The 25407-nt window shown below is 47.8% G+C and overlaps 1 protein-coding gene across 5 annotated transcripts in view; it reads right to left on the bottom strand.

Moving 5' to 3' along the window:
- Positions 1-25407, bottom strand: part of GBF1 (golgi brefeldin A resistant guanine nucleotide exchange factor 1) — a 2300480-nt gene that overhangs the window by 1316348 nt on the left and 958725 nt on the right. For all 5 annotated transcript variants that reach the window (XM_085603553.1, XM_085603551.1, XM_085603552.1 and 2 more), the window contains one exon: positions 8148-8350. In XM_085603553.1, the coding sequence (XP_085459679.1) occupies positions 8148-8350 (203 nt within the window). The remainder of the gene's footprint in view (positions 1-8147; positions 8351-25407) is intronic.

Here is a 25407-nt window from a genome sequence, read left to right on the forward strand (position 1 = left end):
CGGCTTGTGCTGCTACTCGTTTCCCAGAGGCTTCTAACAGTTTGGATTCTTTGTCGGGGGTGGTTTATCTCCTGTGGTTTGTGAGTTGGCTCGTTTCCTTGCGTTGGAAACGACCAAAGAATCCAGAGGGAGCTGTCCTTTGATGTAACAAGGATCTTCTGAAGCAGGTCTATATTTTTTTTTTCGATTCTTGGGTTAAGCACCCTGGCACGGACGGGGTCTTTAAATACCTCTGTGGCATGTTTTATGACCCCTTTAATCATAGGTAAAATCTGGACAGACTTTTGTGACTGTTCGAAAGTGTCTAGTAGGAAGTCTTCCTCTGGAGTGTCAGAGTGCATGGCGACGCCATGGTAAAGTGCTGCCCTATTTAATAATTGTCCAAACCCCAGGTGGTCATCTGGAGGTGATGGTTTGGAGGGATATGGTGTAGGGTCAGGCATATCTGGTAGAGGGTATGCCCAATCATCCAGTGGTACGGCATCTGGATCTGTGAACGGATCATTAGGATCACCCCCTAGGTCATCATCATCATCCTGTGGAGGTGGTGTATGTGACGGAGAGGGGAGAGGTAAGGGTAGTGTAGGCAGAGGGGGTGGGGTAGAAGGTCGTATAGGAGAGGAAGGAATAATAGGTGATGTTGCAGAGTCCTTTTTGTTGATAGGAACTGGGGCAGGTGTTGTGTCCAGTTTTCGTTTCTTACATGGCACCGCGGTGACATGTCCAGTTTTTGGATTAATATATATCTTTTTCTGCAATGGATCTGGATGGAAAAGTTCTTGTTCTTGGGGAACAGTCTTTGGCGCCGATTTTTTCGGTTCCGATCGAGGTTTTGGTTAATCGGTGGAGTTTTTGGCTTTAGGAGGTGTGTTAGAGTCCTTAGCCGGTGGTTTCGGTGCCGATGAAGGTTTCGGTGCCAATGAAGGTTTCGGTGCCGACGTTGAGTCCTTTGGCTTGGGAACTTTCGGTGTCGGTTTATCTATGGGCCTCGATGTTTTCAGTGCCGAAGGCGGCGGAGCCGGTTTCGGTGCCGAGAGGTCATGTGTCTTCGGTGCCGAAGGTGCCGGTGGAACAATGACGTGCGGCTTGCTCGGGCCCGAGCTACCGGAAGGCTTATGTTTCTTCGGAGCCGAGCCCGGAGGCGGGGCTTCTGAAGGATGTTTCCGGTCTCGACTGAGGCCAGCAGGCGAAGTCTTGACCAATGCCTTAGGTTTTGGAGGGGTTGGGGCAGGGGCAGTAGTACTCACGCGTTGCCCAGGAGTAATGGGGTTGTCTGAGTCGTCTGCCTCGGAGATGATTTGGAGATCCTTGGAATCTTCTTCCGGGACGTCTGGACCCTCGTCAAAGATGTTTTCTGGTTCTGAAGCTGGTCTCTGTTGCATGATGTGGCGTCGAGCCCTTCGATCTCGAATGGTCTTTTTGGATCGAAATGCTGCGCAGGCTGGCCAGCTGGACTCGTCGTGTTCTGGTGATAGGCAAAGGTTACAGACCTTGTGGTGGTCACTGTGCGGAACTTTTGCTCCACACTGGGGGCATTTTTTGAATGGCGTCCTTTCCATGAGCCGTAGGCCTTACGGCGTGGATAGGTCCAGCAGCCCGCGTCGACGTTCGGAATCGAGGCGATGAAATCGATGTCGAATGGAGGTGCTTCGGTATCGCTGTAGTAAATAGAGGTTTTCAGCCGGAGCGGAAAAGTTACATCCGAACCCAGTGGCGGAAAAAAACAATCTGAGGATGGAGTTGATGCCCATGCGCACTGTAGTCCAAGGGAGGGGTCACCTATCTCGTGACCAAAGACTTCTTCCGAAGACAACAACAACCTGCAAGCATCCGAGCCCAACACCAGATGGCGATGTACTATCCTAAGTGTGTGATCTGCAGCTCATATGCCTCGAACACATGGTTTGTGTATTTTACTGTTTTCTTGTAAAAATCTAACTCCAAAAGTACTTACCTGATTCCAACAATCTTGGGGTCTAATATCATATAAAAATCTGTTATTTTTATAAATTTGTCTCTGGTTTCTTCTTGAGTGTTTGTACCATTTATTGACTGTGTGTGTGCAACAAATTTGTAACACTCCCCTCTGATTAGCCTAAGCTGCTTGACCACACTACCACAAACAGAGCCCTTGGGACCTATGAACCAGTAAGAGTCGTCTGGACGTTGTGCATGGTGTGCCCTTAAATTTGTTCACTACTTTAAAAGCCAGCTTCCTACAGGTAGGGAATGTTAAGGGGTGAAAAGCCCATGGGGTAATGAAGCATGGATGATGCGGCATTGAGCTGCGCACAAATATTTAGCCATTAGCTGAGCAGCACCTGGGGTGGCACCGGAAGGGATGGATGAAGGCACCAGTCTCGGCATCCAGCCAAGGGTGGATCCAGAAGGCCCGACTGGCGCAGAGGGCAAATCTGCTGATAGCAACCCAGCAGGGGCACCTCTCGGCACCATGGGGCCCGAAGGCCTCAGAGAGAGTCAGTGGTGTAATGAATGGGCATGGCGTTATAAAATTATTTCTGTTGAGTGGGCATCTAGGCTAGCACGGAGCAGACCCTAACAACGGATTTGCAGGTGGAGCGCACACTAGGGCCAGGAAATACAATGTTGAGAATGTGACGCTGAACAGTGCTAAGACTACTACTTGTGCTTTTTTGACTTACCAAACTTTGACTCGAGGGTCTTGGAGCAGAAAGAATATCGACAGTGGAAAAAGCTCAGGGAAAGGCCCAAGATCTTACACGGGAACCAGATCAGGATCAGGTGCGGTGACTTCTTATGCTGCGCCCCCAAGAGCTTCATCGTGCGCTTATGAAATGCCTTCAGTTGCATCGATTTGAACTAAGCACAAGTATTGGGGTAGTGTAACAACCCCAAGCTCCAGAGAGAAACCAAGAGGGGATCAGTCACAAAAATCTGCCTATAGCAATTCTTGCAAGGCTTGAACCCTGAAGCTTTGGCAGGAGACATATTGTCCTAGCACACTGGTAGAAAAGCCCAAAGATGACAAAAAAAGTTGAAAAACATTGGTGAAAAAAATTATCGAAGTTTGTCTCTGGATCCTCACTAGTGGCATGGAATGAATGGAACTTATGACCGAGAGCCGAGGTGGTGCCAATCTAGGAACCATGACATCACTTTTGACGCAGATGACATTGACAAAAACAACCCCACTTACTGATGAGCAGAGGTACCGCTAAAGATTTTGTGGATCCAGTCTGACACCTCAGGAAACTGCGGTCAGAATTTGCTATCAGAACCTCGGAATCTTCATTGACAGTAAATTTGCTCAAGTCAATGACTTACACGCCTCATGATTCCATACCCTGAAAATGTAGAGGAATATTTTCAAATGGCTTCCAATCAGGACCCGGAAAACTGTCAACCATGCAGTGGTCACAAGCAAGCTAGACAACAGGAATGCCCTCAGCCCCAATATTAACAAAAAACTCACTAGAAGGCTAAAGACCATTCAGAACTCGGTGGGCAGAATCACGCTCAACCTCCCATACCGCACTCACATCACACAAGCTACACAAGTGAGCACAATTCAAACTCCTCACCCACACTTTAAGACAATACATAACACTGGTCCAGCATACCTCAACAATTGCATCTGCTTTCACAGACGTTCCAGACACCTCCACTTGTCCATACTTCTACTTGCACACATCCCACGCATTTCGAAAAACCAGGTCCGACGGTCTACCACTCTACACATAAAAGCCTCCTCACTTCTTGAATTCCACGAGACGATGAATTTCTAGCTTTTTGAGTAGTTCCACTAGGTTTGCCTAGACTCTCACCTGCTCAGCACCAACATTCTCTTGCGAGTGATAAAGCACTCTACAAATTTGCATTACATAACATAAATCACGGTCAACAAGTGTTCGAGGCTCAGTGCCATAATAATAAGGCTTCCGGAAAATTGAGCCTCAAACCTACACTACCCTACTACGTCCACTAATACCTTACTGTAGTATTGTTAGTTAGGATTTGCACAGCTCTACCCTTCACAAAGGTCAGGAACACTTCTAGAGACCAATGAATCACTGCATCTAGTTTAAATGTATCAACTCTGATTTCCATCATGTTAAAGTGACCACCCCAACCAAATGCCTTTCAAAGCAAGTCATTGAGACACAGAAATACATGAACCTTTGACCTGCAAAGATGGGCCGTGACAATAGACAGGACCTTTTTAAAAACAGGTGGGCTGATGTGAAGCCAAAGAGAAGAACTGTGAACTGATAGGGCGGTCGAACCAAAAATCCCAAATACATCCCAAGAATTTATAGGACTTTGAGGGTGCATCCTGTGAGGGACATTATACAATCCTGCAACAACAGGACTTGAGCCAGGGATAGCATCTGACTATATGTGTGCAAAATGCGCCGAAGATCCGAGGGAAGAATGGGACCTGGAGTATGTTTTAAGGGATAAGAAGTAGCAAGCACTAGCTTGAGGGATACTTTGTCAAAATACTAAAATGTCAGAGGAAGAAGGTGAGAACCTCCTACAAAATGATTTAAATTAATTTAATGTATACACAAGACCGAGATTGTCTTCTACAGAATCACCAGTGGTGCATTTATTACATGGGGCCTTTGAATCCATGAAGTCAGAGGGAGTAGTCCTTGTTGAAGGAGATTTTAACTGTAAATACGAAACTGTATTGGGGTTAGAATCAATCTTTGAAGAGGAAGATTTGGCTAGAGGAATCACGCAACTAAACGTAGACTCTTCAGAGCTGTATACCAAAGCAGCCAGTGCAATTCTCCACTGAGTGAGGGCTAAGAGCTTGTAATGGTCAGTTTCCTTCTGATAACCAATGCTCCCACACCTTCAGAGGGGCACAGCCAAATCTAGAATAGATTACATTATGGTGAGCACAGCACACTGGGAATACCTAAAGGATTTTAAGATGGACAATAGAAAGGAAAGTGGCCATTGGCCATTATGTCTATGTTAGGGAGGTTGACCGGAGTCTATATTGCTGGTAATAAGAGCATGTACCCACAATTATAGATCAACAATAATCGGAGATCGGTTAAATGGTCCAAAATTGACGATAGAGTTGAGCCCCTTACACATATCTATAATGCCTTTTATGATGTTCTCAACCCCTACAGTGACCAAAGATCGGACTCTATACATATAGCACAAATCCACTATCGACTAACTGAGAGAATAGAAGCCTATCCTACTAAACCACAAACATCAGGCGTAAACTTAGACAATGGGAACATATATAGCACTCCTTGGTATAACAAGGAAAGCGCATTAGCTAAAAAAAATTATTAGCAGCACTTAAGTTAAATAACGTGACAAATTAGACTAATTAAGGATAGAATACAAAAGAGCGGCACAAACCAGCTGGGACGATACTATCTGGGATGACCTTATAATTGCAGCCAGAACAAAAGATTAATGTTCCTTTTGGAGAATAATAGCACACAGCAACAAAAAGAGTTGGACCTACACAGACCATTATTTGGACCCCAACTCATGGCAAAATAATTTCGCTGCTCTGTTTGCAAAGACAGAAGAATCGTGTGGAAGAGACTAGATTAGCAATAGACTATCAAATCAGAAAAGGCACCAGGACCAGACAAAATACCGGAGGATCTCCTAAAATATGACTTGGAAATATGGGTGCCATATGTTCATCTTTTAAGCAATGCAGTAGCTTCAGGGGCCCCTATTCCCGAATCTTAGAAGGGCGCAGAAATCGCACCCATCCATAAGAAGGGTAGTAAGGATGATACGGCCAACTTTAGGCCTATAAAATTAATAGATAACCTCCAGGAAGTTTACATGAAAAAGCTACCGAACAAACTAAATGGTTGGATAGCGGAGAAAGATATGGTGGGCTGCCGGGCGAAGACCAGTGCAGTCGACCAAGTTTTTAGATTGTCATGTGTAGCCTGGAAATCCGCTAAACTAAGGGCTAGCCACTTGTATGTTGCATTTATCGATCTAAAGGTCACATTTGACTTGATACCAAGAGATCTCCTCTGGGAATTCTTACAACAGCATGGAGTACCACAGGAGAGCCTGGAACTGATAAGTCAGGCTTCGTCAAGATAATTTCACTAAAGTGCGATGAGGACAGGGGGGTGAACTGACAGAGGCTATCCCAGTTAGGAGGGGAGCAAAACAGGATTGTGTCTTAGCCACCACCCTCTTTTATTTTTATATGTAAACGATCTAATTCAACACTTACAAAATTGTATCCCTGATTCACCAAGGTTAAAAGGGGATCATATACGTGCACTGATGTTTGCAGACAACAGGATCCTGCTCTCCCAGACCCCTGGATAACAAATATTGCTAGACAGTTTTAGTTGTTGTTGCAGACTAAATGTTCTTGAAATCAATCTAAACAAGACTAAATATATGGCTATTAGACCACACAAACATTAAAAAAATTAAATAATGCACACACCATTTAAGCACGTAACCAATTTTAATTATTTGGGCATGACAATAGACGCGATATTATCCTGGAAACCCTACATAACTAAGGCCAAGACAGTCCTGCTCCAAAATGACATGCCAATTGGCAAAAAACAACAAGCCACCTGGTCCCACCCAGACACTCTGAAGGCAATGGCAAGGTGGGGGAAGCACAGGAAGGCCCCCCCTGGCTGCCCCAGCCAGATCACGTGCAGGCAGCCTCTCCTTTGATGCCAGTGGAGCCGGCAGCATTCTTCTCTCCTGCCCGCAGACTTGCTGCTGTGGTGGCTGCCCACTCCCTCAGACACAGGCATGGGGAATGGGGGTTAGCCGACTGCTACACAGGGTGCAGCGGCAATCCCCCGTCACCACTCCTTCTGGGTGCCCAGAGTTGGGAGTCCAGCGCCCCATGATAAAATCTGGCCAAACCAATTACATTTATGTCATGGAATATTACCGGTCTGAGTAGTACAATTTTGGACCCAGATTGGATAAACATTGCAACCATGTATGACCTGATTTGCTTCCAGGAAACATGGGAGGTCAGCTCTATGCAAGGCTACCTGTGAGCAGCTACCAGGCTGAGCACAACAAGAGTCTCCCATATGCAGACCACACACGTCTGCAAATGCATGTGCACACATGTAATCAACCAAGTTCCCCTTGCCGAGTCACAGCAGCCTTAACTTAAAAGGCGGACACTGGCGGTAATCACATACAGCCCAGTTACATAAAATTTACCAAGGGTGAGTCACATGTTGTGAGCCTCACCAACAATAAAAAGGTCTAAAACCAGGTGATCAAAAAGCAAAAAAATCTAGAAGGATTCGATGGATAGAACGCATTTCCTTACACATGGTTACGCATATCGTATGAGAAGCGTAAAGCCAAAACCATGGCCAGGTGAAGATAATGCATTCTCACATGGAAATGCCTCCTGCATTTGAATCTGTGAGTTGGCTGCCAAGGGAACAATACCATTAATTTCTGAATACTAGAAACACACTGTAATTGAGTGATGTGTGGCTTTAATGGACCCAACCAGGTATTCTTAAATAGAAAGCCCTCGCAACATCAAACTTTGGCTACATAACTCATCCATTTTATTGGGGATAGCTGAAGTATTTGGGCCGAAGGTGGGCGACACACAAAGGAGATAACCAAACCAATATTTTTTGAAAAACACGAGAACCAGCAGAATTCAGGGACATGTGGTTGAAAGAAGGGAAAACGACAAACACAGGAAATAATGACCAACCTGTAGGTAACAAAAATGGCAGCGAAATAAATAAGAAAATCTTGCTTTCTGGAAAAAGGCAACTTAGCACAGCAAACTTTTTGTTTATTTTTTGCACATCCTTTTTTCACATTTTCTTGCAGAGCACATTTTTTGGTTGTACATTTTTTTGCAAATAAAATCTGTGTTTAGCTATTTCATCAAGGTCTTCCAAAGTAAATATAATGCAATCCCAAATACCTATAGAAAAATGATGCAAGTGTACAAAAAAACTAAACCAAAAGACAAGGGAGAATGGAGAAAGGTCTGGGGAGAATACACACACACTTAGCATTTACTGTGTTAATCAAGGGTATACCAGTTGGCTTTCATTTAAAGAGAAAATGAAAGTAAAAAAAAATGAAAAACAGTGCAAAATGCAATATAGCAAAGATAAACATCTATCACTTACCCAACAAAACTGTCTAACAAATCAATGTTTTTACGGTCACTTATAAACTCCCCAATCATTTTCTTGTCAAGACGAGGATTTTCACGAAGCCATTGAGCCACCTCAGTGTTGTCCATTGGTGTTGTCAGCAGGTTCTTTTCCTGTAGAAATTGGACACCTTTCTTTGGCTTCTGGTTAAATTGCTCTGTGCCAGTAATTATGAGCTGCAGTAGACAGAAGTGGTAGTCAAACGTTTTAGCATTTGAAACAATAAGTGCAAATATTGGAAGAATGTGTTGCTAGCCGAAAAACAGATCTTTACCATAGGCATCTATCGCTTTGAGGGTCGGGATTTTATAACAATTCAGACTTCATTAAGGAAAGCCATTTTCTTTGACAAATACAGTATCTTAGTTGCATTTGAAGCAGAGTTATTAGAATGATGCAGCAATGGGAGGCCAAATTATGAGACAAGGCAGATTAACATACTCATCAAGGAAAGCAAATTATGCAGCGTTATCCAGCACTCTCTGTGGTATTAGCATGTCTATTTTGCATATGCCAAACGAAGTTCTATAACTGGTCTTCCGTTTCTAATTTAATCTATGCCCACAATATGAACTGGTGGGTAATTCTTCCTAAAGAAATAGCCCAGCAAAAGAATATTGTATATTTAATATGTGCAACATGAATGTCACTCCAAGAGACATTGTGTAATTAAACACATCAGAACCTAAAAAGAAAACTGAAGTCTTTGAAATTTTAGTACACTCTTAATACACACTTTTTTTGTGTTGTAATTCTTTATTAATTATTTTGCTAATAAATTACATAAACCATACATTTATAATGGACAAAAACTGGTTTATGAGAGCTTGCACAGTGTTCTGCCTCGTAGATGTTTGAGAGAGAACTGGTATGTTTTAAGGGGAGAAAGTGAGAGGAGGGAGGCATATCCTAAGCATTGTTAGACGTGTGTGGGTTAATTTAACTAATGTTGGCCAGAAGCGTGAGACATTACATACTGTAAACTTGATCATTTATCTGTATTTTGGCATAGATCAAGTATTGCCTAGTATTCAGGCATGGCGACTTATAGTCATGGTGAAACGTCTCCCTGATCACAGGTATTCTTATAATATTTGATGAAGGAGGGACATCAGGACTCCGAAGGGAGATTATTACATCTTTCCTACTACAGAATTCTTTTGCGACATCAATGTATGGCTTGAATCTACTGAGACTATTTTGCTGCATTGTCACACTTTCTGCAGAGCTATACCGTGGTGCCAGGGAAGGAAGAAAATAAATAAATAAATAAATAAGTAGGGAGAAGAGGGAGTGAAAAGTGTATACATGAACAAGAGGAAAGAGGGTGAGAATAAAAATGATCTAAGAATGGAAAAAAAGCATTGTACTACGCAACTAAAGGTGTAAAGTGGCTTAGAATGTGGAATATACAATAAATAAAATAAAATACAAATGAGCGGTGTAGACCGAATCTGGTATGGTCATAAGAGGGAGAGACATAGGAAGAGGCGGGAATCCCAGGTGTATATAGAGCTGTGTGAACACGGATGAGAACTGGTGGTAATAAGGGGTGGTCTTATAAGCGTGGGATCCCTGTTCTCATTTTTGTTTTTAAGTTATAAGGGGTATTAGGTGATGTGATTATCTTGAGTGCGTTGGGGATGATCACTGTGAGGTAATCAGTAGAGTTCTCTATAGGGCCACTCCCTACACGCAGAAAAGGAGCCCAAACTTGCAGAAATAAATCCATCTGATCTTGAATATTGTAAATGACTCGCTCATGAGAGGCTGTGTGTATCATGGCTACCAACCAGACCTTTTGTGACTGTGGAGTCGGTGAATTTCATTGCTGTAGTGTACATATTTTGGCTGTAGCTAGCGCTGTGTGCAAAAGACGGCATTGTGGTTTTGGACGTTCTGGGGAATCTCGCTGGTCATGTAGGAAACTGGTAGTAGATGTGAGTGGGAGATGCAGAGGTATTGTATTATGTAAAACCTGGCCCACATAAGTCCAACAGGGTTGAACCATGAGGCATTCGCACATAATATGGGTCATGTCAGAGTCAGTCGTAGTGCATCTCCAGCAGCTAGTATGTGGAAGGAACCCTGCCTTGTGTAATTTTACCAGTGACAGTCGTGAAGAATGTTAAAAAGCCAGAATTTCAGTCTAGCCTCCAGGGTGCCCCTATCCAGATTTTCCAATATACCCACCCAAATCCTCATCCCCATAAGAAAACAACAGTCATGTTTGTCATCTAATACGGAGATCTCGTGATAAAGGCTGTGAAAATAGGTGTGATGTGAGTACTTTGTATAAACCAGATGTTAACTCCCTCATGTTTCCCCCAAGTGAGAAGATACAACACAACTGGTGAAGCCTACAGTGACGAGGGACATAGTCCTAAACAGTTATTCAAGCACTTACTAAGTTGTACGTAGCTTCCAGCTTGCTGCATCGGGAGATCAAACTGTTCTCTTAATTGCGCCCAAGATTTGAGGTCACCATCGTGGAGAAGCTGATCTAAGGTGAGGATGCTTGCTTTTTTCCACTGGGGCCCAGATAGTGTTTTCTTCTTAATGTGTATAGCCGTGTTACCCCAAGAGGGGGCTCTCTCATTGATACATGGGTTGAAACCCAACAGCCGGTGCGCCGTTTGCCAAGTTTTGCACATGGAAGACAGTAACGGATTAGTAGGGTCAAGGCGACTTGTTCCTGTCCTAAATAAGGCTGAGAGACTCTTTTCTGTAGACAGCAGGTGTCTTTATATATGTACCCATTGTGGCGTGTCAGAGGTTTCTGCCAACATATGCACCACTTGAGATAGCTGTAGCGCAAGAGTGAAATGTTCTATTAATGGGAGGCTCAGTCCTCCATTAGAGTGGTGTGCTTTCAGTTTTGTCACAGCCAAACGTGCTCTTGCTGATTCCCATATAAAAGATTTAATCTGAGAATCTATGAAGCATAATGTTTAGATTCTCCCAACGGAAGATGAATGCTCATGACGTTGGTCGATTGACGAATTGTGGCTGCTAGGGGTTCTATAGCCAAGAGAAATAGACCAGGGGAAAGGGGACATCCCTGACGTGTTCCTCTGCAGATCGGGAATGGATCTGAAACAAAGCCTCCATAGTTAACTTGTGCAGTGGGATTTTCGTATAGCAGTCGCACCTTGGATATAAACTGGTCCCCCAATCCGAAGCGTTTTAACACTTTAAAAAGATATTCCCACTCGACGCGATCAAACGCCTTCTCCGCGTCGAGTGACAATGCAAGTGCGTCATTCTGAAGGGATCTGGTGGACAATAGTGTGTGAGCCAGAGTGCGCAAATGGCTCCTGGATGAGCGTCCTGGTATAAACCCCACTTGTGTATGATGGATTAGGGAAGGCAAAACTTTGCGAAGACGGAGGCTAGGATACTAGCCAGTATATGGATATAATAATTTAGGAGCAAAATGGGGCAGTATCTGACGCAAAGTAATGGATCCTTCCCGGGTTTGGATAAGAGGGCTATCACTGCTTTATTAGAGAGGCATCCTAAAGAGGCATCTTGAAAAGCGGCATGCAGAGTATCAACTATTTCCTCACCCTTCCAATGGTAAAATTCAGCTGGCACGCTGTCTTTTCCCAGGGCTTTGTGGTATGGAAGTTTGGCTATCACTTGCGAAATCTCTTCTTTACTGATCTCCCCTTCAAGGAATTCTCTACCCTCATCTGAAAGAAAGGAGACCATCCCTTCCCGGTCCGCCTGTGTCTCCGAAGTATAAAGGGATTTGTGGTAAAGAGCCAATTCATTATTAATGTCCTGAGGTCCGGTCAACATGCTTCTCCCAGCCGACCTTATGGCTGGTATGGCCATAGGAGCCTCTCTTCGGCGTAGCTGCGCTGCCAAAAGTCTCCCTGCTTTTGCTCCCTGCTCATAGTGTCTCGCTTTCATTTTTTGTAGAGCATATTCTGCCTTGGACGTAAATAGACTATTTAATGCCATGCGGGCCTGTTCGAAAGACTTGCGATGCGATATGGTTGACTTTGCAGTATATAAGTGGATATAGGACGCAATGTCCTGCTCCAGCTCTTTCTGCCGAGCAGCATTTTGCCTATTGGCTTGAGCTATATCTCGCATAAGTTGGCCCCTGATGGTTCCCTTGGCTGCAGCCCAGAGAGTCCTACCTGAGTATACCTAGCCGCCGGAAATTAGTCATATGCTTATACAACGCGGCACAATCAGAGCACGGCGGAACTGTGAACAGATCGCTTAATAAATGGGAAATGCTACTGGGTAACACTATAAGCGAACAAGATTGGGCATATAGTTGCACACAGCTACAACTGATGACGCCAAACTGCAATTTCCGCATAATACACTTTAAATTCTTACACCAATTTTATTATACCCCGGCTCAGTTACACACATACGGCCTTCGGCACAATGATAAGTGTTATAGATATGAGGCTTTACATGCAGACTTCTTACATACGGCGTGGACCTGCCCACAGATACATAAATATTGGGAAGAAGTTACGGGACCACTCACAACTATGTTATCTGAAATTATACCAAATGCCCCACTTGTGTGCCTATTGGGTATATATAAACTTACAGCCGCAAAAAGAAGAACATTTCGGTCTGTAGCGCTTTTGCTAGCTAAGCGCCGTGTTGCTATAAGATGGGGTAGCAAACATCCCCCCCAGATTCAAAGACTGGCTTAAGGACATGTCATACTGTGGAGACACCTTGGAAGTCTACGTGGAAGAACTACAGTGGGCATTCAGACCTAGAGATTACTGGGAACCTCTGATGCAATATCTCCAACTTGCACAGGTGGATGGGTGAGGTCAGGGTACTAGCATGACAGTAGAATATGAGACATTTCTATCTACCTCCTGGTAGGAGGAGACCAGGGGGAATGTTGGAGTAGTGTGACCAGGAAATGTATATTGACATTAATTGTATGAAAGTGCATTCAAGGAACCTAGAGTCAGATCGGGAAACCCGAGTTGCAATGACATTTAAGTGATCTCCCAAAAAACGGACACAAAAACATTTTTTAATGTATAAACTGACATGCAATTTTATATTATATATGACTGTGAAGTACTGTAATGTGTGCTGTGTTCGATGTCGAGCGGAACCAATAAACAAATTAAAAAATTAAAAGAGTCCTACCGGAGTATACTGACCCTTGATAGGTGGAGAGGTAGCTCTGAAGGTGTTTTCGTAGCTGGGACTTACTATTAGGAGTTCTGGGGCATTGAATATTTATGGGCCAAGGTTTAAGTCCCGGCTTGGACAGTCCTATTTGCGGAGATAAAAGAACCGGGGAGTGATCAGAGATTGCTGCTTCTAGAATGTGGGACTGCTGGACTAATTGAACCGCACTTTAGGAAGTAGTCCAAATGAGCGAGTGTTCCATGAGTAGGGGATGTGAATGTATATTCAGTATAAGCCGGGTGGGAAAGACGCAATGATCTATCAGCCCATTGTCCACCAGTATGTCACCCATCAGGGGTCTATCTGCAGCGTTACATTTGTCAATGGGACCCGTTCGGTCCAGAACTCGATCTCTTACCAGATTCTAATCCCCACCTACAAGATATTGCAAAGCACCTATTTCCGCTAATAAGCGGCTCAGTCGAAGAAGAAATTATGTTTTCGTACTTGTCAGGGCATAAACTGATCCCACACAAACATGAGCTTCACCTAGTCGCAGCTTGACAAATACATACCGACCATCAGGATAAGCCCATGTCTTTAATACCGCAGCTGGAAGTGATTTACGGATAAGGATCACTACACCACAAACACGGATAGGACGCATGTCTGGGGATTACCCCCCCGCCCCTCCCTTGCACACTACTGTGGAACACCTTTTCCACCCAATCTCTATGCAACTTGTCGGATTCCAGTGCATCAAGATGTGTCTCTTGGAATAGTGCCACATCTACCTTTTTTTTTTTTGATTGTAGGTAAGAGAGTACTTTTTTCCTTTTGATATAATGCGAGAGTCCATGGACTTTCCATGTTATTGCGCATAAGGGGGAATGTTATTCATGTCGATAAGGACACAAGTGGATGTCGAATCTAGCAGTATCTAAAAGTGGGTTATGGGGCTTTCAGCGATGTGGAAGAACTTGTAAGGTTTTGCTGATGCTACAAGAAAGGAGGGGGAGGGTGGGTCTTAGAGATGCCCCCTGAAAATTGACCAGCCCTGGTGTGGTTCCTGAATGGCTGACGGCCATGTGCCACCACTAGACAGGTTTCTGGACCCCTGGGTAGAAAGCCTGTGCTCTCTGGGTACCGAAACAAAGCCCATCCTGGGCAGAGGTGTCATACCTTCTCCTTCAGGATGGGCTGGGTCCACTAAGGGAAACCTTCAAAGGCCTGCCGCCTTTGTAAGATGTCCCTGACTTTTGCTGCACCCAGCAACTGGCTCCCATCAGTTCTGCCCACCACTTTGGAAAAACCAAGATAGGAGGAGAGATGTGCCCACCTTTGTCAACCCCACTCCTCAGGTGGGGGACGAGAGGTGAAGCACACATCTCAGTCCCCTCCATCTTAAAGATGATGGGCCCCAGCTAATTAGGGAGAGGCTCATGCCCCCTTCCTACTGGAGGGTGGCATCATAGGGAGTGTACCCAACCCAAGGAAGGGGCCCATTGGTCCCAACATGAACACACCTTTTAAGGCCCTTAAATTGAATCTTTAGGGACAACCCTGAACCTTGCCTTCTCAGATTCGAGGAAGAAAGAAGGACCGAAGAGCTGTGCAGACCCAGGAAGAAGAGGACACCTACTGCTTTGCTTCAGCCCTATCGGCCTGTCTCTACTTCAACCTGCTTACAGCGAGAATCCCAGTGTGTCCAGCTGCCAGCAGCTCCTCAGAGTCCGGAGGACCTGCCCTCCACTCATGTAACAGACTCTGTCTTCCGTGAGCACCTAATTTGCTCAAGCAAAGACTCAACCACGGAATCCGGATCCAGGTGGCTCCACGATTTTACACCACTCTGCGCCCGACACCCACGGCCCGAGTTCGAGTGAGCCAACACCACGAGGAAGACTCCCCAGCGATCCTGACCTGGGATGTGGTGACCCCCCCGACCTCCCTCAAGCTTCAATCTGATGCCTACAGCTTCCACCTGAAGGATCCCCCTGACCAGAGCTGGTAAGTAGAATCTGATGCCAAAAGACACTCCTGAATCCGTCGCCCTACGGGCTTAGGTGGACCAACTGACTGTTTCCAGGCATCCCCCAAGAAACCGACTTACCTCTCCAGCCCGTTGTTGCCTTAAGGAAGTGTCCCTACCCGAGCCTGCAGCATCCTTACAGAACCAAAGGTCTCCATTGGAATCCACATGGTTCACGGCATCTTCTTGGCCCCCTGCACCCGGCCTACCCTATGCCGCTGAAGGTGCAGCTCCTGTGCTGATTGTTGGCCACTGCAGGGCTGACCTTAACCCCAGGAGCTTTGTTCCCATACCAGAGTGGCCTGCTCATGAGTAGTATCTGACTGAAGGCCCCTTTAGCCCAATTAGCTAACATTCGGCCCCTGTACTCTGCACACGGCCGCTCTAGTGCGGCTGGTGGTGCACCTGGAGTGCCTACCTAGATCTTGGAGCAACCTGGTCATAACCCCCAAAACTCCCACTCGTGAGTACTGTGAAACCGAGGAACCAATGTTATGAGTTTTGCTCCCAAAATGTTTTAAGTATTCAACTGCTGTTTTTTATGGAGAAAAAGTAACTAAACTGCAAACAGTAAAAGGTCTTACTTACCTTGTATTGTGAGATTCCCGGTATGGTATCTAGGCATACCACCCAGAGTAGCTAAAGTAATCTGAAAGTGATCGAAAAGTATTCAAAAAAGTAATTACTGTGTGTTTTAAACTGCTTTTTGAACAATACAAACCTGCAAATCAATTCCCAAATGCACTTTTTAAAATATTCTATGATTGAAAGTATGTTTTACATACTGTACCAAGATCTGCTTGGTTCTCGAAAATAAAACTTAATTATACCTTTCTTATACCAACCTAACTGGAATGGATTCAGTCTTAGTGTGTGCCATCAGTTTTGAGTGAGTGAATACAATAAATACGTAACACACCCTCTAGATAAGCCTAACTGTTCGCCCACACTACCACAAAGAGAACTGCTGGTGCTTACCTAATTTAGCCTCTGCTATACCTCTGGGGATCCACTGGACTCCTGTTAACACTATACCTTACTTTTGTATAACATACACAGTGCCAGCTTCCTACATTGGTGAATCACCAGTGGGATGTAAAGTCTTGAATTTATTGGACTAACCTAGTCAACCTCTGATCACACAACAAGAATCCAAAAATTTACTTTAGTTCAACTATTTTTTTTTTTTTTAATTGAAAATGTCGTTCCAAAATTACTAAAAGACTTAATAGGGCCTTGAATTAGGTCACTGTAGCATTTTTTGAAAAAGTAAAAGGCACTGACATTAGGGATAAGTAATTAGCACTTTTTTTGTGTAGGTCTTCTAAAAAGAATCCCGCTTTAGAAAAATAATTAGCAACACAGGGAATATGGCGGAGGAGCTCAAACTCAGAGTTAGGGAGATAAAGATTCTCTGTTAAGCTAAACAAATAAGAGCAGGTTTCAACCCTACTAGAATAGAACTCCTGATGTTTCTGCCAAAGTATGAAAAGGACCACCCCTCTCCTGATAAGGAAGACTTACAGGGAGATGGGGACGGTAGTGAGGGGGATAAGCTATTTAATTCTCCACCTCAACTACTAAGGGAAGAAGGGAACATTGAGCTCCCCATCTCCAAGCCAGGGAGTAGAGGGTCTAGACACTACAGAGGTAGGCTAGACTCTGTACAAGGCAGTGAAGACAACTTCACTGAAGAGGACAACCTTTTAGCAGGTTGACCAAGAGACTAGAACTAGAGATGACATACAAATGTGTCCGCAGGAGCTTATCCATAACAAATGGTGTTTTTCCCTATGCGCCAGCAATACCTTTGGAGGGATCTCCCAGCGGCCATGCGGCGCTTACGGCACAGTCAATTGAGGATTGGAGGGAGAGAGGTGTCCAGACTCTCGGGGATCTACACCGAGACAGAGCACTCACACCATACACGTCCTTGGTAGAAGAGGAGGGGCTTCCACCGGGGCAATTCCTTACACACCGCTCGCTGCTAGCCACACTGAAGGCCAGATGGAGGAACAGGACACCGGAGTTGCAGCCACACGTTACCATACAGTATTTACATGTCATGGGGAGATGCAGACACCTCATACGCTGGTTCGCCGCCTCGCTTAGGACCCATGCGGCGGTGAGTCTGGATTTCCTCAGCCACAAGTAGGAGCTGGACCTGTGGCGCCAAATCGTAGATAAGGAAGGAACTCAGATACTGGAGAGTCCAACACGCATATCCAGAAACATGCGGTTTAGGCAAATTCAGCTATATATAATCCACATGGCCTACATCACGCCTGCTAAGATCAATCGGCATTTCAATCGAGCAGAAGAAGCGTGCCCGAGGTGCGTTGAGCTAGGAGCTTAGCTAATACAAATGTTATGGAGCTGTCTCCGGATAGGTGTATATTGGAGAAAGGTAGCCAGAATGTTACATACCTGCACAGGCCGCGAATTGCCTTTTGAATGGCCAGTATACTTACTACACAAATTCAGGAAGACGTCAGCAACTGAGGTAACATCTAGGTTCCTAGATCTAGGGATGGTGGTAGCCAAAGGATTGCTAACTAAAAGTTGGAAAGCAAAAGACCGACCACATGCGCAGGCATGGCGTCATTCACTGCTAGCATGGGCCAAGGCAGAAAGCATCGCCATCAGGCGCGAGAAATAGGTCTTCGTCAGGACCCCATAACACACTGGGACGCTCTCTTAAACGAGCTGCAGCAAAATGAAAGGGAAGGGCCGGAGAGACCTTCTGACTGAGTGGCGAGTTGCCAGGTGGCACAAACCAGACATGTCACTTGAGTGTAGACCGCGGTATTCCATGGGCAAATGCGTGTCAAACATGAGGCTACGCAGGCGCGAACGACACAGACAGGGGACACAGAGAAATACGTTAGCAACGCAACACTACGCAAGCATATGCGGGGCAGTGGGGAAAAGTTATTAGGGGTGAGGTCAATGTTGCTGTTTTTCTTTTTATTGTATCATCTTTTCTCTTATGTTAAATGTGTTTGAACTGAATGAACTCTTGCAAAACTTCTCATCTACTGTACTTGCACTCAACTGTGCCTAACCGTAAGCCTTACACAGGGCGAAACGATGACCAAAAGACAAATAATGTAGTTGCTCCTAAATTCGAAAATCGGTTAAGATACACCAGATATAATTGGTAAGCACTGCGTTGTCAGTACTATATCCTGAATAGTATTAACAATCTGCTAACGTGTACACATTGTATCAAATGCAACTGTTATAGACAAAAGCATTGTATATGTATATAAATTCACATAATGAATGCATAAATTCAATAAAAAAGATTTAAACCAAAAAAAAAAAAAGAGACTAGAACTAGAGACTAGGCTCATAGCAGTAGAAAAAGAGACAGCAGATATGGGCCTAGGTCCCATCAATGGGGGCAGCAATACTAAACACCAAGAGAGAAAGGGATCTTATGATCCTAAAATCCCCAAAGGGATTGTCACTAAATGTGAGGATGGTGATGATATCACCAAATGGTTCACAACCTTATAGCGGGATGTGAAGCCAGAAAGGTAGGAAGTATCACTGGGGGGCACTCCTTTGGAAACTGTTGTTCTCTGCTATGTGCAGAGACAGACTTCTGACCCTCACTGGGGCAGAAGCAGAGTTCTATAAACTCATGAAGGGCACCCTTATTGAGTGATTTGTACTCACTACGGAGGACTACAGAATTAATTTCAGGGGGCTCGGAAATCCCAAAGACAGTCCTGAGTGTAATTTGTAGACTACCCAGTAAAGACACTTGGGGGCTGGTTAACTAGAAGTGAAGGGAAGAATTATGAATGACTTTATAATTTGTTTATGAAGGAACACATTTTAAGTAGCTGCATCAATGAAAACTAGCATCAGCATCTGGTAGACCTAGGTCCAATTTCTCCGCAAGAACTGTAAAAAAGTCAGACCACTGGGTCCAAACAAGGGCAACCAAGACAACCACTGGGGGTGACCAAAAGAAAGGGGTTACAAAGCCTTCCCAGGGAAAAGAGTGAGAGAAACCCAAAGATAAAATGAACAAGTTACTTACCTTCGGTAACGATGTATCTGTAGGAAACATTAGTTAGTTAGATTCCTCACCTTAGAATATCCCCAGGCGTCAGGCTGGATCCGGAAAGATTTTTGTAGCAATACCCCTTGCGCGTCGCTAGGCGTCGTCTGCGGCTCCGCGTCCGTCGTTGGCGTCGTGCACCGGAATGACGTCGGAGTACTTAGACGCCACCCTCGCCCGCTGACGCCATTTCTTGTACATAGCTTTCCGCGCCAGGGACGCTGAGCCATGCAAGAGACCGACACTGGTGCCAAAAAATCTAGGGCCCTGAAAGGGAGAACCTTAACCCTAGATGTCGGCTCGCAGAACGGGGAAGCTGGGTGGGTCGGTGAGGAATCTAACTAACTAATGTTTCCTACAGATACATCGTTATCGAAGCTAAGTAACTTGTTCATCTGAAAGAAACACGTTAGTTAGATTCCTCACCTTAGAATAGATACCCCAGCAATACCAACCCCGGTGGTGGGTCTGCGAACCAAGATCACACCAGAAAGTCCTGGAGAACAGAACAGCCAAAGTGGCCATCACTCCGGACTTGGCTGTCCAGGCAGTAATGTCTCGCAAACGTGTGCAGCGAAGCCCACGTCGCCGCCTGACAGATGTCTTGCAAGGGGACTCCCCGTCCCAGTGCAGTCGTGGCCACCGTGGCCCGAGTAGAATGGGCCCGTAGCCCAACAGGAGGAATCTTTTTCGCCAAAGAATAGCAGGTCTTAATACACAACATGACCCACCGAGAGATGGTCCGCTTTTGTACAGCTTTACCCTTCTTAGCCCCAACGTACCCAACAAAAAGTTGGTCGTCCACCCGGAACTGTCTTGTGCGGTCCAAATAAAAGGATAGCGCACGTTTTGGGTCCAGACGGTGGAGCCTCTCTTCATCTTTTGAAGGATGCGGAGGCGGAAAGAAGGTGGGCAGCGTGACAGATTGCCCGATGTGAAAGGGAGTTACGACTTTTGGCAGGAAAGAAGGACGTGTCCGGAGGACAACTTTGTCCGGATGAACTGAAAGGAAGGGAGGCTTGGATGACAAAGCCTGGAGCTCACCCACCCGCCTAGCGGAGGTGATTGCTACCAAGAAAGCAGTTTTCAAAGTCAAAAGACGGATGGGACAGTTATGAAGGGGCTCAAAGGGAGCGCACATCAGAAAAGTGAGAACAAGGTTCAAGTCCCACTGAGGCATTACGAAAGGAACAGGGGGGTACATATGAGTAATGCCCTTGAGAAAGCGTGAAACAACAGGGGACTTGAAAAGAGAAGGCTGATCAGGAAGCCGAAGGAAGGCAGAGATAGCAGCAAGATAACCTTTCAAGGTGCCCAGAGCAGAGCCCTGCTGGGTCAAAGAAAGAAGAAAGAGGAGAACCTCAGAAAGAGGGGCAGAAAGGGGATCCACAGCCTTTGCTTCTCACCATGCCACAAATTTGTTCAACCGGCAGGCGTATACCGTCTTTCTGGAGGGACGCCTGGCTGCCAGAATGACATCACAGACTTCAGGAGGCAAGTCAAATGGCATCAACTACCGCCGCTCAATATCCAAGCATGTAGGTGGAGGCTGGACAGGATCGGGTGGAGGACCGTCCCCTGCTGCTGCGACAGAAGATCCTCCTGAAGAGGCAGTCGAATCGGGGGATCGATTGACATACCGAGTAGCTCGGGATACCAGTACCTTCGTGCCCAATCCGGAGCCACCAAGAGGACTTGGGCCCGGTCGGGCCTGATCTTCTTCAGTACTCTGGGCAGAAGTGGTAAAGGCGGAAAGGCGTACAACAGACCGCAACTCCACTCGCGACGAAAAGCGTCTCCGAGCGAGTGCCGCCTTGGAAACACCAACGTGCAGAACTGCTGACATTGCGCGTTCTCTTCGGTGGCGAATAGATCTAACCAAGGCTCTCCCCACTGCAGAAAGAGACCTTGCGCCACGTCCGAGTTCAGACGCCATTCGTGATCCATCATGCACCGGTGGCTGAGTTCGTCCGCTCTGGCCTTCAGAGAGCCCGCCAGATGTTGAACCACTAGGGTGATGCCCTGGTGTTCCAGCCATGTCCAGAGGCATAGGGCCTCCTGACAAAGGGTCCACGACCCCACCCCGCACTGTTTGTTGCAATACCACATGGCGGTGGTGTTGTCCGTGAACACCTGCACGACACTTCCCCGGACAGAGGGAAGGAAGGCTTTCAGTGCAAGTCGGATCGCCCTCAGCTCCAAAAGATTGATATGGAGCCGAGTCTCCACCGGAGACAAGGGTCCTCTGATCTCCGCCTCTCCCATATGGCCCCCTCCATCCCAGGAGGGACACATCCGTCACTACCACGTGCTCCGGTTGGGGAAGGGAGAGGGATCTGCCGCTGACCCAATCGCGATTCGTGAGCCACCACTGCAGCTGTTTCGCAGTGCCCTCCGAGATCAAGACGTGGTCGGACAGGTTGCCTCGATGCTGGGCCCACTGAAACTTCAGGTCCCACTGCAGAGCCCGCATCCGCCATCTGGCGAGAGGTACTAACAGGATGCAGGAGGCCATCAGCCCCAGAAGCCGCAGCACCAACCTGACCGAAATCCAGGACAGAGGCCGGAAGATGGGAATCAGGGCTCGAATGTCCAGGACCCGCTGTTCCGGCGGATAGACCCGGAACTGCGCCGAATCGAGGACTGCCCCTATGAAAAGGAGCTTTTGGGAGGGACTCAGGTGCGACTTCGGCACATTGATGGAGAACCCCAGCGAATGCAGGAGGTCTGCCGTAGTCTGGAGGTGGGAGACGACTTGCTGGGGCGAGCCCGCCTTCAACAGCCAGTCGTCGAGTAGGGGAAGACTGGGACCCCTGATCTGCGCAGATGAGCTGCGACCACCGCCATCACTTTCGTGAACACCCGAGGGGCACTGGTGAGGCCGAAGGGGAGCACGGTAAACTGAAAGTGCTCCTGACCCACCGTGAACCGCAGGTAAAGCCGGTGGGCCGGCAGGATGGGGATGTGGAAATAAGCGTCCTGCAAGTCCAACGCTACCATCCAGTCTCCAGGGTCTAGGGCAGCAAGAACCTGAGCCAAAGTGAGCATCTTGAACCGTTCCTTCCGGAGGAAGGCGTTCACGCTTCTGAGATCCAAGATTGGGCGTAGGCCCCCTTTGCCCTTATTGGGAACCAGAAAGTAGTGGGAATAGCAACCACGACTTACTTCTGGACCAGGAAAGCGCTCGACGGCCTCTTTGGCCAAGAGGGCCTAAACCTCCTCCCGGAGAAGATGCAAATGATCCCCCGACATACGGTGGTTCTGCGGTGGCATGGCTGGAGGGGTCGTCTCGAAGTGGAGGGAGTAGCCCCTTCGGACGATTTGCAGCACCCACCTGTCTGATGTGATGGAGCGCCAGTGGAGCAGGTGATAGGAGTGCCATCGAAGGGCATGTCCATGAGGGAGCTTTGGACATCCCCTGAAAACGACGTGGACCTCAGCCAGGCGTGACGCCGAAGCGCCACCGTGGTGGAAATTGCCCGACCCAGCGAGTCCGTGGTGTCTAGTCCACATCTAATGGCGTGCCGCGCTGCATCTCGCCCGTTAGCAAGTGCCTGGGTGAGTCGCTCCCGGGCCTCCTCCGGGCACAAGGGCAGCACGTCCTCCACCGCATCCCACAGCGAGTGGGAGTAACGGTCCAAAAGGCAAGCGGTATTTAAAGACCGCAGTCCCAAACTCAGGGACGAGAACAGTTTCTTGCCAAACTGCTCCAACCTCTTGGATTCCCTATCCGGAGGAGCGGACGGGAAGGAGGATTGGGAGGTTGAGGCCTGGATAACCAGGCTCTTGGGGGTCGGGTGGTGGGAGAGGAATGTGGGGTCGCCCGGAGCAGGGCGGTGGCGCCGGGCAACGTTCCTGTCCACAAGAGGGACTGTGGAGGGCTTGGACCAAGTGCCCTGGAGAACGTCAATGAGGGCCTCATTAAACTGCAGCAGAGGCTCAGTGGAGCTTGCTGTCGGTTGAAGGACCTCGGTGAGGACGTTAGTCCTCACAGCCACAGCAGGCAACTCGAGCCCCAGGGCTTCGGCCGCCTTGCGCAGCACCACAGAAAAGGCTGCACCTTCCTCCAAGGCCACAGTCGGAGGAGAGATGAATCCAGCGTCTGGAGATGTATCCAAACCGCTGGCGTCCCCCAATTCCTCTGCCCAGTCCTGAGACAATTGGGCCTGTTCGGCCAGAGGGTCCTGAGACCCCTCCCAGTCACCCTCATCATCCGATTCCTGGTAGACAGGAGGAATGATCGGAGCCGGACGGTGGATGAAGCGGTCACCCATCGGCGCTGGTAACGGCGTCGGACGGCGCCGGGTCCGGAATAGGGCTAAACTGAGGCTCGACGCCGTGCGGGGACAGCGTCGGGGGCTGAACCGGTGTCAGCGCCAGCGGCGTCGTGAGGTCGACCGGCGCCGGCAGATATCCAGGCCTGGATCCCTCGGGGACCTGCGGCGTCGGGGCTGGAGCCCTCGACGGCGCCGGAGCCGCCGGCACGCGAGGTCGCCCAGTCAACCCTGCGGGGCCCGAAGGCGCGCCGGCAGGTGTCGACGGCGGAGCCAGATTCTTCATGGCCGAGAGGAAAGCACTGACCTCCGCCGGAGTCGCGTCAGTCCCAGGGACCGGAGGGTATGGGGACGAGCGCGGCTCCGATGGAGCCGCGGGGGTGGAACCACCCGGACCCTCGGCCGGGTCGCGCGACCGGCGAGGGGAGTCCGAAGAGCGAGGACGCCGCTTGGACTTCTTAGAATGTTTGGAGTGACGGGACTTACCCGAAGATCCCGTCGATGGCTGCGGCTCCGCGAACGGTCCTTGGACCTCCTCCTGGACCGGGACCGAGAAAGACGCGGTGGCCGAGTGTCGAAGCTCGAGTAGCTTACGGGACCGCTCCCGCCTAGCCTTCGACGTAAAGGCCTGACAGTCGGGGCACGACTCCGCGTCATGGTCGGCCCCCAGGCAGTACAGGCACCGGCGATGGTGATCCGTTACCGGCATCAGTCGGTGACAGGCGTCACAATGCTTGAATCCAGGCATCCTACCGGCACCAGATGTCGAGTCGAGTAACCAAAGAGGTCAAAAAGTTAGTCAAAAAGTGACTAGGGGTAAGCTCTTCCCGGATCGGCGCTTACTGGCGCGGAGAAAAGAAGAACTGACGTCAGCGCGCGAGTGTGCCTAAGCATGCCTTTTTACATGGGCAGGCATTGGGTAGCCCTATGCATGGTGGAAAGCATTGGGTAGCCCTACGCGTGGTGGAAAGCATGTTGAAGAGAAAGTCATTTTTTAAAGGTTCGTTTATGGAGCGCCCCATTATGAAATGCAGCAGGACTTGATATAACCTCCTGGTAAGTGGTAGCGTCTTCAGGACAAGACAGCAAGCAGTATAAAGATCAGGATCTATGTCAGCAGGGGGGAAGCGTCCTAGGTGTCCCAGCGGTCATCTCCCTGTGCCACCCCCAACCCCCCCCCCCCATACCCACCAGTATCTGACTCTGGAGACCTAGTGGCTATACTGTAGGAGATGGGAGTGCACAAGAGTGAGGAAGTGGGGGGAGGTAATGGTGGGCATGGTGGAAGGTGGAAGGGGTGGAGGGCTCGTAGCCTTGTTCATAGTCTTCCTCTTAGAAGAAACTGGCATGCCCAATGCCTCTTCAAAGGTAAGCTTCCTTTTTAGGTGGTGGAGTAGAGGAAGCTTTGGTGAGGATTTGTCCATTATTTCCCTGGATAGGATTTTTTTCTGTTGTGTCCAATTTCTCCTGTAACTTATGCAGCATTGGTTCTACATGTGCTTCAGGAACAGGCTTGGAGCATGGCTTCCAAGTCCTCGGGTCCTTGGCTTTCAGCTTCGAGGTGGAATCGGGACTCCGGGTCGAGGTGGGTGATGTCGACTGCCGGCTCAACAGCGAAGAACGACCCGATGCCTGTTGCTGGTCACAGTCCGAGGGTTTCGGCTTTGCATGTGCTTTTTACGCCCAGCCTGAAGGCGTGGCGTTTGTAGCAGGTTTTTG

This window comes from Triturus cristatus, chromosome 1_2 (assembly GCF_964204655.1).
Source record: "Triturus cristatus chromosome 1_2, aTriCri1.1, whole genome shotgun sequence".
Classification (NCBI taxonomy): Eukaryota; Metazoa; Chordata; class Amphibia; order Caudata; family Salamandridae; genus Triturus; species Triturus cristatus.